Raw genomic sequence first — 10,852 nt, 5'->3', positions numbered from 1 at the left:
TATTATTATTATTAAAAATTCAATCATGTTAAGAATTTGTACTTTTTAAAACAGTCTGATTTTGTTTTAAATAAAACTTGAATGTTTTCCATACTAAAGTTTATGCTGTTTATTATTATAATAACAGTCTCATGATAATATTAATGGTTGGAACCATTTTTTAAAGCAGTAAAATTGGTGAGGTTTCACAATAAAAAAAACTAATTTCTCTGTTACATAAAAACTAATTTTGAAATTAATCATTCATTCATTTTCTTTTCAGCTTAGTCCCTTTATTTATCTGGGGTTGCCACAGCGGAATGAACCCCAACTTACCCAGCATATATTTTACGCGGTGAATGCCATTCCAGCCGCAACCCATCACTGGGAAACATCCACACACACTCATTCACACACACACACACACACACACACACACACACACACACACACACACACACACACACACACACACACACACTACAGACAATTTAGCTTACCCAATTCACCTATACTGCATGTTTTTGGACTTGTGGTGGAAACTGGAGCACTCGGAGGAAAACCACGCAAACACAGGGAGAACATGCAAGCTCCACACAGAAATCCCAACTGACCCAGCCGGGGCTCAAACCAGCGACCTTCTTGCTGTGAGGCGGTTGTACTACCCAGCCATAATTATCAAAATATTTAACATGAAAAAGACAAAAATGCCCATAAAGGTAAAAAAAAAGTCTCATTTTTGGGTGAAAAACTGTCCCTTTAAGTAAACATTAATAGTTTCAATCAGGTCTGAATGAGTAACCAGCTTGAACTAATTTAGCAAACTAGCACTTAGTTGGTTTTCAGCAGGATGTTGCCACAATAATGCAAGTAAAAATACTACTTCTACTACTTCTAACTACTTCTTCCAATCCTTCAGTGTTACTGTAATGTAAATAAATGACTTAACATGTGCATGCCCATCTGTGTTTAGCTGTATCTAAGTGTTGAGTAGCATATATTGTAACATAAAGGGTGCTTTCAAGATGTTTTGAATTCTGTAATCAAAATGAAGTGTTATTTTGTGTAATGATCTTGCATGAGCCTGTTGAACAGCTCTGGTCTAGAATGTGCTGCATCATGTGTTTGGCACAAACTAAACAGACATGGAAAATTCCATAGCTAGTGAGAGGGCCCCCTGCCGGAGCACCGCGCCTTCACACCCCCGCGGACTGTGTTTCTGACCGACACCGCCATCTTGTGGACGCTGAACGACAGTAATAAAAAATGATGTTTTTGTCAATGCTTTTTATACTCTTTTTAAATCCTTAAAATATATCTAAATTGTTATCAACTTTTGTAGATTTTTTTTCTCTTGCACTATTATTTGCACGTATACAGCCTGCTGTTCAATAGTCACTGTTTGTATTTTTCTTACATGCAAAATCAGGAAAAACCAGTTTAGCTAAAATGAAAGTTAGCTAAGCTTTTGTTTTTTTCTCTTTGTGCAAGAAAATGGCAGAAGCTGGTATTTCGTGGTCTCAGAATCAGTTCAGCTGTTCAATCTGTCTGGATCTACTGAAGGGTCCAGTAACTATTCCCTGTGGACACAGTTACTGTATGCGCTGTATTTCCGGCTATTGGGATCAGGATAAGCAGAGGGGAGTCTACATCTGCCCTCAGTGCAGACAGACCTTCACTCCAAGACCTGCTTTAGGGAAAAACACCATGCTGGCTGAAGTGGTGGAGCAACTCAAGAAGACCAAACTACAAGCTGCTCGTCCTGCTCACTGTTACTCTGAATCTGCAGATGTGGAGTGTGATGTTTGTACCGGAGACAAAAACAAAGCCGTCAAATCCTGTCTGGTGTGTCTGAACTCTTACTGCCAAAATCATCTTGAACAACACGAGAGTTTCTTCAGAGGTAAAAGACACAATCTGATGGACGCCACTGGACGACTGCAGGAGATGATCTGCCCTCAACATGACAAACTACTGGAGGTTTTCTGCCGCACTGATCAGTGCTGTATTTGTTTGCTGTGTGTGGATGAACACAAAAACCATGAGATCGTATCAGCTACAGCAGAGAGGACTGACAAACAGGTATGATCCATATTACACTATACAAACTATTAAATAAATTTGTGACAAGTGTAGTAAATGTAATGTATTTACTGTATTCTATGATTTCTGCAGAGGCAGTTGGAGGAAACCCAGAGTAAACATAATCAGAGAATCCAGAGGAAACAGGAGGAGTGTGTGGAGCTGAGAGTGGCTATAGAGTCTCAGAAGGTGAGTTTTGAGCAGAAGATCAACTGCTGACTGCTGGAAGAGCTAATTGAGACTCAGTTAGCACTGTTCTGCAGTCAGTCAGTGAGGAGCCCAGTGCTGGAGCACTTTGAGTGCCACTGAAGCCCCTGTGGGGAACATGCTGTCTGTGTGAAGCAGCAGTAAGAGCTGAGTGAATGACTGATTCTGCTGCTTCTCTCTCGGTGTGTCCTAACAGTGCTCTGCACAGGCAGCAGTGGAGGACACTGAGAGGATCTTTACTGACCTCATCCGCTCCATTGAGAGAAGACGCTCTGAGGTGACGCAGCTGATCAGAGATCAGGAAAAGGCACAAGTGAGTGCAGCTGAAGGACGACTGGAGCGACTGAAGCAGGAGATTGATGATCTAAGGAGGAGAGACGCTGAGCTGGAGCAGCTTTCACACACAGACCATCACATCCATTTCCTCCAGGTAACACAGATCTGACAAACAGCACAGTGGAAGAGCATGTTGTGCAGAGATTGTGTTTCTGTCAGATGTGTGTGTGTCTTTAGCTGCTGTTTGTGTTGTGTCTGTATAGAGTTTCCAGTCTCTCTCTACTCCTCCTGGATCTACAGACTCATCCAGCATCACTGTCAGCTCTTCTCTCTCTTTTGATGATGTTGGTAAATCTGTGTCTCGTCTGAGAGAGAAACTGGAGGATTTCTGCAGAGAGGAGATAGAAAAGATATCAGGTATAAATTTACTTATTTGTGTAATTTACTGTAACATTAAAATGATTGTAGCTGTATCTAAAATCACATACTATTAGAGTTGGTACTACATTTGAATTAGAATTTACATCCCAACGGTTACAATTCTTTAGGGTCAGGAACTCCAACATTTTGTTGAACAATATCATGGGGAATTTTCAGGTGACTAATCATTCCGAAGAGTAAAGCTGCGGTCACACTGCACTTTTCCCCCATAGACTTCCATTCATACATACGCGAATGTGACAGACTTAAATGCAAGCTCGTGTGGTAAGTTTCGCAATTCGCTTAGTTCAAGCTTATTGAACTTTGGCCTGCGAAATCGCAGTTCCTGTCAGACTTTTGCTTCAGAGCCAACTTGCATTGAAGAAAGACACATTGCTATTGCTGAGACCGTTTTGAGAGCTCCAGTTTTGCATCCAGTGGGGTGACAGCACATTCAGTGGCAGTCGAGCTGCGCACTTCATGCCCTCAATATGAGGGTATGTTTGTTGCGCAGCTGAGATCGCGGCTCGTACTTGTAAATGTGCGAGCCACTCTTGTTGCTTCCCTGCAGCGCATAGCTGCTCCCACCCTCTGGGGTGCTTGCAGTACAGGACATAGAATTCGATATGATGTTTGTGCTTTCCCAGGCTACTTCTATAGTTGGGCTGGAGGTGTGATCACCCACCCTACTGCCAGATCGACTAGAGGGATGCTATGTAGGGTCCAAAAAGTAAGAAGGCAAACCCCCCAGGCCTTCATTCCCTTCTTCCCGAAAAAACATGGAGAGCTCACATAGGTATGGAGGGCGCCTTTCTCACCTCTCAAGCTTTCAGGTATCCACATTCTCAATTATCTTAATGATTGGCTTATTTTAGCTCAGTCTTGGGATCAATTGATTATGTACAGGGACAAGTTGCTTCGGCACCTCAACCATTTGGAGCTTCGAGTCTACTGAGATAAGAGCAAGCTCTCCCCTGTGATGAGTTGCCACATCTTCAGTCCCTGGACGAACTTTGCATTTCCATGAGCAGGGGTGCACCTTAGAACAGGTGTCCAGGCATGTTCCTTAGAACAGGTTTCCAGGCATGTTGTCATCTTGACAGATGCTTCCAGTACAGGCAAGGGACTGTGTGCACTGAACATGCAGCTGCAGGTTTGTGGAATGACACCATCAATTAATCTACGCCCTGAAGTGGAATCTATTCAGTGAGTGTTGCGTTTCTCATTGAGAAGACCCCTAAACATTCCAGATCAGCTTTGTGCTTTCCTTAAGCTTTCCTTGAGAAAAATCTGGAGCAGAGATTGTTACCCTTCACACTGTACAAATCCTAAACTGTGCCTAAATCCATTCTGTCGACCTCTTATGCCCTTTATGGATCTTTTTGTAGCGCTTTCGGGACTACAGAGAGATCCATTTAAACCACTTGAGTATCCCTGAATTCTGTCAATTGAGACAGCTCTGGTGGTCATGTTGGCTTCTATCAAAAGTGTTGGGAACCTGGGCAGCTCTTCATCTGTTATGGTGGTCGTTCTGTTATGTATGCTCTCACATACGCATGCCAAGGTGTCCCCTCAGGAGTGAGAGCACATTTATCTTGGAGTGATCCCTCCTCCTGGGCATTAGCACATGGCGCCTCACTAACAGACATCTGTAGTGCTGCTGGTTGGGCAACACCTAACACATTTGCAAGACTTTACAGATTTTTCCTCCCAATTGCTGGGTAATGTCAGCAAGTCAGGAGAAAGCCAGGCTAGTTGATAAAAACTCTTACTGTGCCATTCTCCCTAACCCAGAGATGTGTGCACTTATTCTTCTCTGCTAGTTAGTTGCCTATCAGGTGAACACTAGGAAGTTTCACCTGAGGCCCCCAACATCCGACTCAGTGGAGGATCTGTATGGCCCATTATGTTCACTGGTATGGTCAGCCTGCATTTTGGGGATCGATGCCTGCTATGTGCATCCTTGCTCGGTGATGCTATATGCTTAGTCAGCCACAGTGAAGTCACCTTAGAGGCTGGACCCGTGTCTTCCCCACCAGCTAAACATCTTGCTCATATGTAGTGCTCTTCCTAGGATAGGGCTAGCCCATATTTGCGTATTGTCACAATGTCTTCCCATTTGGACAGCACCCTCCCACTTAGGGACTGGGATGATGTCCTAATGTACTGTCATAATTAAAAAATCCTAACCTACAGTAGCTAGGTTAAAAACTCTTATGACCTCCCCCTTGAAATATTGTAGGATTCCCAGATTCTGGTAATAAAAGGGCCCGGGAACTTTGAAATGTTATGGTTTTGATGACGCTGTGTGCTCATGCATTTCGTTTGGCAAGCTCCTCACCAAATGCGAACCACATTTGGCCACTATGGTGCTTTCCATACATTTTCCCATAGTATTTTTCAATATAATGTAGGAGTTCCTGACCTGAAAGGAAACATCTTGGTTACTGATGTAACCCTCCTTCCCTGAAGTAGGGAAAGGAAACATTATAATCCATTGCCACAGTTGCTCAATCACCAGCAGGGCCGGCGCGTCCATAGAGGCGACCTAGGCGGCCGCCTAGGGCGGCAGAATAGAGAGGGCGGCATCCCCGAAACTAACCTCACTACCCGCGCCCTCATTCGCATCTAGGGTGGCAGAATAGAGAGAGCGGCGTCCCCGAAACTACCCTCGCCACCCGCACCCACAGTTATATCCGCGTCTAGGGCGGCAGAATTGTGAGGGCGGTGTCCCCTAAACTACCCTCGCCACCCGCGCCTCAGTTATATTCACGTCAAGGGCAGCAGAATAGAGAACCCCCCCATTTTCAATTTAGGTTTAAGGGCGGCGTGACCGTCCTTTGCCTAGAGCGGCAGTTCAGCTTGCTCCGGCCCTGATCACCAGCCAAATGCTAGTGTTTGGCTCCTCAGTGGTTAATGCCATCACACTAGAGTTTGATCATGCGAAATTCTGTCGTACAGCACTGCGAATAGGGGCGGGATTAAACAAGATGATTAGACATTTTAAATAGTCAGCGATTGCTCCATATTTTAAATTATAGACCAGAGAGATCATGTTTTGATTTACGATTGGTCTCATGCAATTACATGATGTGATTTCGCAGGTCAGAGTTCACTAAGCTTGAATTTTGCAAAGCAGCGAACTGCGAAACTTGTCGCATGAGCTTGCTTTTCCGGTCTGCCGCAACCGCATGCGTATGACTGGAAGTCTATTGGGAGAAAAGTCCAGTATAACCGCGGCTTTACTCTTCAGAGTTATTGGTCATCTGGTTGTTCATTATTGATTGTTCAACATAATGTGTCCACTCCCTCTTTCATGTCAATAATGGATGCGTTCTATATAGCATTATGAATTTAATTCAGATGTACTACATCTGCCATTTATCACATTACCGCCACCAATTCACTTCACTCCTAATTATACTTTCTCCTATGACTATATGGGAGAGTATAATGTCATTTGGATGTGCTCTTCAGAATCTCACCTGAAGTAGTACTGCAGGTCATCTGGGTCCTTCTTGCCTACTTTTTTCTATTTCTATAAATTTGGACAGGCGACACGGTGGCGCAGTAGGTAGTGCTGTCGCCTCACAGCAAGAAGGTCGCTGATTCGAACCTCAGCTCGGTCAATTGGCATTTTTGTGTGGAGTTTGTATGTTCTCCCCATGTTCGCATGGGTTTTCTCCGGGTGCTCCTGTTTCCCCCACAAGCCCAAAGACATGCGGTACAGGTGAATTGGGTAAGCTAAAATTGTCCGTAGTGTTTCTGTGTGAATGAGTGTTTATAGATGTTTCCCAGTGATGGGTTGCAGCTGGAAGGGCATCCGCTGCGTGAAACATATGCTGGATAAGTTGGCGGTTCATTCCGCTGTGGTGACCCTAGATTATTAAAGGGACTAAGCCGAAAAGAAAATAAATGAATGAATGAATGAAAGAATTTGGACATACTCTTGAGCTCACATACTGTTTTTCACATACTTTTTATTAGAACAAGTATACAATTTCAGACACATCAAATATAAATGGTTTTTAAAATATGTTTTTGTATTTTTGTAATTACTGTTAAAGTGTATGTTATATAATTGTGCAATATTTATTATCAAGTATCTGTTGATTTCCATAGTGAGAGGCATAACCAGCATTCAAAAACCTGAACTAAAGACCCGTGAGGACTTCCTCCAATGTAAGTCTCTATGATCATCATACTGTATATGCAGAGACAGACTTTAGTCCTTATTACACATCGTGGTAAAAACACTTTAATAATACTAACAAAATAATGAATAAATAAATAAATAGAAAAAAATTATAAAAAAGCTATAATATAAATTATATTTATATTTCTAATTTATATTATTATATATAAATTACATATAATATATATATATATATATATATATATATATATATATATATATATATATATATATATATATATATATATATACACATATAGCAGCTATATACCCCCCCCCCCCCCCCCCCATCCACACACACACACACTAATTTGATGATGCTGTAATGTTGACAAGGGGAAGATGCTGAAATAATTTATCCTAAAATATCTTAATATAACTATAAATGTGTATATTTATTTTTCTAAACAGAAGTCATGTGTTTTATCTTTATCAGATTACCGTCCGCTCACTTTGGATCCAAACACAGTGAATAATTGCCTGGTGCTGTCTGAAGGGAACAGAGTGTTTGAACACACTTCTACAAACCAGCAGTATCCTGATCATCCAGACAGATTTGATTGTTTTCTTCAGGTGTTGTGTAGAGAGAATGTGTATGGACGCTGTTACTGGGAGGTGGAGTGGAGTGGTGATGTGGAAATATTAGTGGCTTATAAAAGCATCAGCAGGAAGGGACTGGGAGATGAGTGCGGGTTTGGACGTAATGATCAGTCCTGGGGTTTGTCCTGCTCTAGATCAAGATGTTCATTCTGCCACAATAAAAAACAGACCAAACTGCCAGTAATGTCCAACTCGTCTAGAATAGGAGTGTATGTGGATCACAGTGCAGGTACTCTGTCCTTCTACAGCATCTCTAACACAATGAGCCTCATTCACAGAGTCCACACCACATTCACTCAGCCACTCTACCCTGGGTTTGGGATTGATTCATTATATTCACTGTTTTCAGAAACCAAGCAAAAAATAAAACTGAGTGATCTGAAGATCTGATCTGATCTGAAGATCTGAAGACATTTTATAAGCAAATAAGAGTTTGTTAATTGACTTTGTTGACCAATATACAATGGCTGGACAAATGCTCTAATTTCTACAGCAACTCATATTTTCTTGATCAGCTTCAGTAAGAATATAGTCCTGTGTATTTTGTGTATTTTCACATTGTGAGTTTGTTTTTCTCCTTATGAATCCTGTTTTACCACAGAAAAAAGTGCAACATTGAGTTCAGTTCCTCAATAAACATCACTGACAGAACACGACTCTCAAGTCAACTGCATTATTTGTTTATTTATTTTTAATTGAATGTACTTTATTGCCATGAATGTCTTTAATTCTACTATCAGCAAAGCACAAAAACACAAATTATGAACAGAAGGTGTAAATAAATATAACACAAAAATAATTTAATGATAAACATGTATCATAATATGAACAGAATATTGTATTTGTGTAATCTTTGTTGAGAGATAAGTTTTGAAGCTGTGCAGCTGAGAAATTAAATTTGCTACATTTCATAAGTGACTACTTTATTAGTTAATACAGTATCTGTTTGTTTGATTTCTGTAAAACTAAAAAAAAGTGTGGCATAGGGTTTGAGAGTTTGTCGAAGGGACTTTATCTCACCTCTTTATAATTACCACAGTAAAATGTCTCTAGACTTTATCAGTGTCACATTAAACACAGACTGCTTCTTTCGGCAGCCAGACATCTGTCACATCTCTAATTCTTCACTTGAAGTTGAACTTTGGGTGATTTCTTTAGTCTTTTTAAAGCTGCTGGACCATGAAACAAATGTAATTATAACTTTAACTTCTCATGTAAATGTGACATTTTCATGTAGTGAGAGAGACACTTGACTTAATAAAGGCTTCATAACTGTGTCTAACAATTCCTATTTAGAATAAAGCAGTAAAACCAAGAGTCAGAATCAGTTCAAGTAAGTCAATGTTTCCACCAATCTTTAATTAAGACAAAAAAAAAACATCTTGCTGTTTTCAGACTCTCATTAATGCAACCCAAACCAGCAATATTATAAAGAAATATTTTATTTTGTCTTTAAAAGTAACTAAAGAAAGTGACTTGAATCATATAAGGACGATTAAAAGTGCACTGGCCCATTCCTCTTTATATTTAATTTTATTATTAGTAGTAGTACTACTTATTCATCTCAAGAATAGCAATATTCCATGTATATTCCAGTGTCAACTAATTATACAACTTATAGTAAAACTGCTTCGAAAAGATTGATGCACTGAGAACAGTTCTATACAACTAAATAACTTGTCTTGAATGAAGTGCAAGATGATTTACCATCAGAGCAGAGGAGTATAAAAAATAAAAAGGAAATTACTCAAATGTTCAGAAACAGTCCCGATTTGTTCTTCTATTTGTAGTGTGAGCACTTGCAATTCAATTACTCAAAGTATCTCTCCATCATACACAAACACAGTCAGGTCGTGTCACAGAAATTGGACTGAGACCAGAAAGGAGTAAATGTAACCGTTTATTGCAGACTGATGAATAACAGGATATGTGGCAAACATGTTAAGTCTTTTCTCTTGTAGATGATGAGCAGTGGACCAGGATGAAATGGACTGAGAGTGACAATAAACACATGATTTCAGGAAACGCACAACCAGGAGGGAACCGCATAGGTGGAGAGACGAAGACAATAGGTACACTGGAGCAGATGAGGTAAGTAATAGAATCATACTTGGTATGCCTGACCGTGAGAGTTTGTCCCTCTCGATGGGCCGGACCCTGAGCGAAGCGGCATGCAAGTAAGTTGTGAGGTGATGAGAGGAGAATGACGTACAGCAGGTACGCTGGTGATGATTAGTATTCGGATGGCAGGGACCTTGCTGATTGGAATGACTGTGAACACTGCACAGGGTGAATCTTGTGATTGGGAGTGGGAAGAACCTGGCCTGGCTGTGACAGGTTGTACTTTCAATTTCACTTGATGTCTAGTGTCTGTTGCTTTCACTTAAGAAATCAGAAAAAACTGGCGGTGAAAATGGCAATTGATGATACAGCAAGTGTTTACTACTTCATTCATTAAGTTTTCTTCGGCTTAGTCCCTTATTTTATCAGGGGTTGCCACAGCGGAATAAACCACCAACTATTTCAGCATATGTTTTATGCAGCAGATGCCCTTCCAGCTGCAACCCAGTACTGGGAAACACCAGTGTACTCTCACATTAAAGCACACACACTCGTACACTGTGGTCAATTTAGTTTATCCAATTCACCTATACCACATGTCTTTGGACTGTGGGAGCACCCAGAGGAAGCCCATACAAACACTAGGAGAACATGCAAACTCCACACAGAAAAGCCAACTGGCCCAGCCCAGCCGGCAATTGAATCAGCAATCTTTTTGCTATGAGGCGACAGTGCTAACCACTGAGCCACTGTGCCAGAAAATGGCAATGGCAAAATTTTGTAGATTCCACATTCAACAAAGCATTTTTTAGATGCCATAACAAGTTCTCATTCTGTAGTCTTTCGTTCTCTTAATGTACATTTGTATAAGGGACCCAGCCAGCAATGACATGTGGGGCCCAGACGGGTTAACTACGGGTTCCATGCTAACTGTGTGGGCATGGGCTTTGGCTGGGTGAAATCAGCAGGTCCCATGTAGGTTTTGTAGTATGAGTCCCACAAAAGAAGCCCATTTGAGCTGATTACATGGGC

The 10,852-nt window shown here is 41.2% G+C and overlaps 1 protein-coding gene across 3 annotated transcripts; it reads left to right on the top strand.

Annotated features, from left to right (window-relative positions):
* The first annotated feature begins 368 nt into the window (after positions 1-368).
* On the top strand, positions 369-8,415 carry ftr15 (finTRIM family, member 15). Of its 3 annotated transcripts, none has more exons than XM_087241264.1 (8): positions 369-514; positions 649-1,235; positions 1,471-2,061; positions 2,155-2,250; positions 2,465-2,698; positions 2,808-2,961; positions 7,087-7,146; positions 7,596-8,415. In XM_087241264.1, exons 3-8 carry the CDS (start codon positions 1,474-1,476, stop codon positions 8,147-8,149), a joined length of 1,686 nt encoding a protein of 561 aa, XP_087097390.1. In that variant the 5' UTR covers positions 369-514; positions 649-1,235; positions 1,471-1,473; the 3' UTR covers positions 8,150-8,415. The 3 variants fall into 3 exon arrangements, with proteins under 3 accessions (XP_087097390.1, XP_087097393.1, XP_087097391.1); XM_087241267.1 differs by lacking the exon at positions 369-514 and having other exon boundaries at positions 761-845; positions 1,145-1,235; XM_087241265.1 differs by lacking the exons at positions 369-514; positions 649-1,235 and having other exon boundaries at positions 1,464-2,061.
* The last annotated feature ends 2,437 nt before the right edge of the window (positions 8,416-10,852 follow it).

The sequence above is a fragment of the Danio rerio genome, chromosome 2, assembly GCF_052040795.2.
Source record: "Danio rerio strain M-AB ecotype USA chromosome 2, GRCz13ab, whole genome shotgun sequence".
Classification (NCBI taxonomy): domain Eukaryota; kingdom Metazoa; phylum Chordata; class Actinopteri; order Cypriniformes; family Danionidae; genus Danio; species Danio rerio.
Note: the sequence above shows the minus strand (reverse complement) of the source record. Positions and strands in the feature narration are given on the sequence as shown.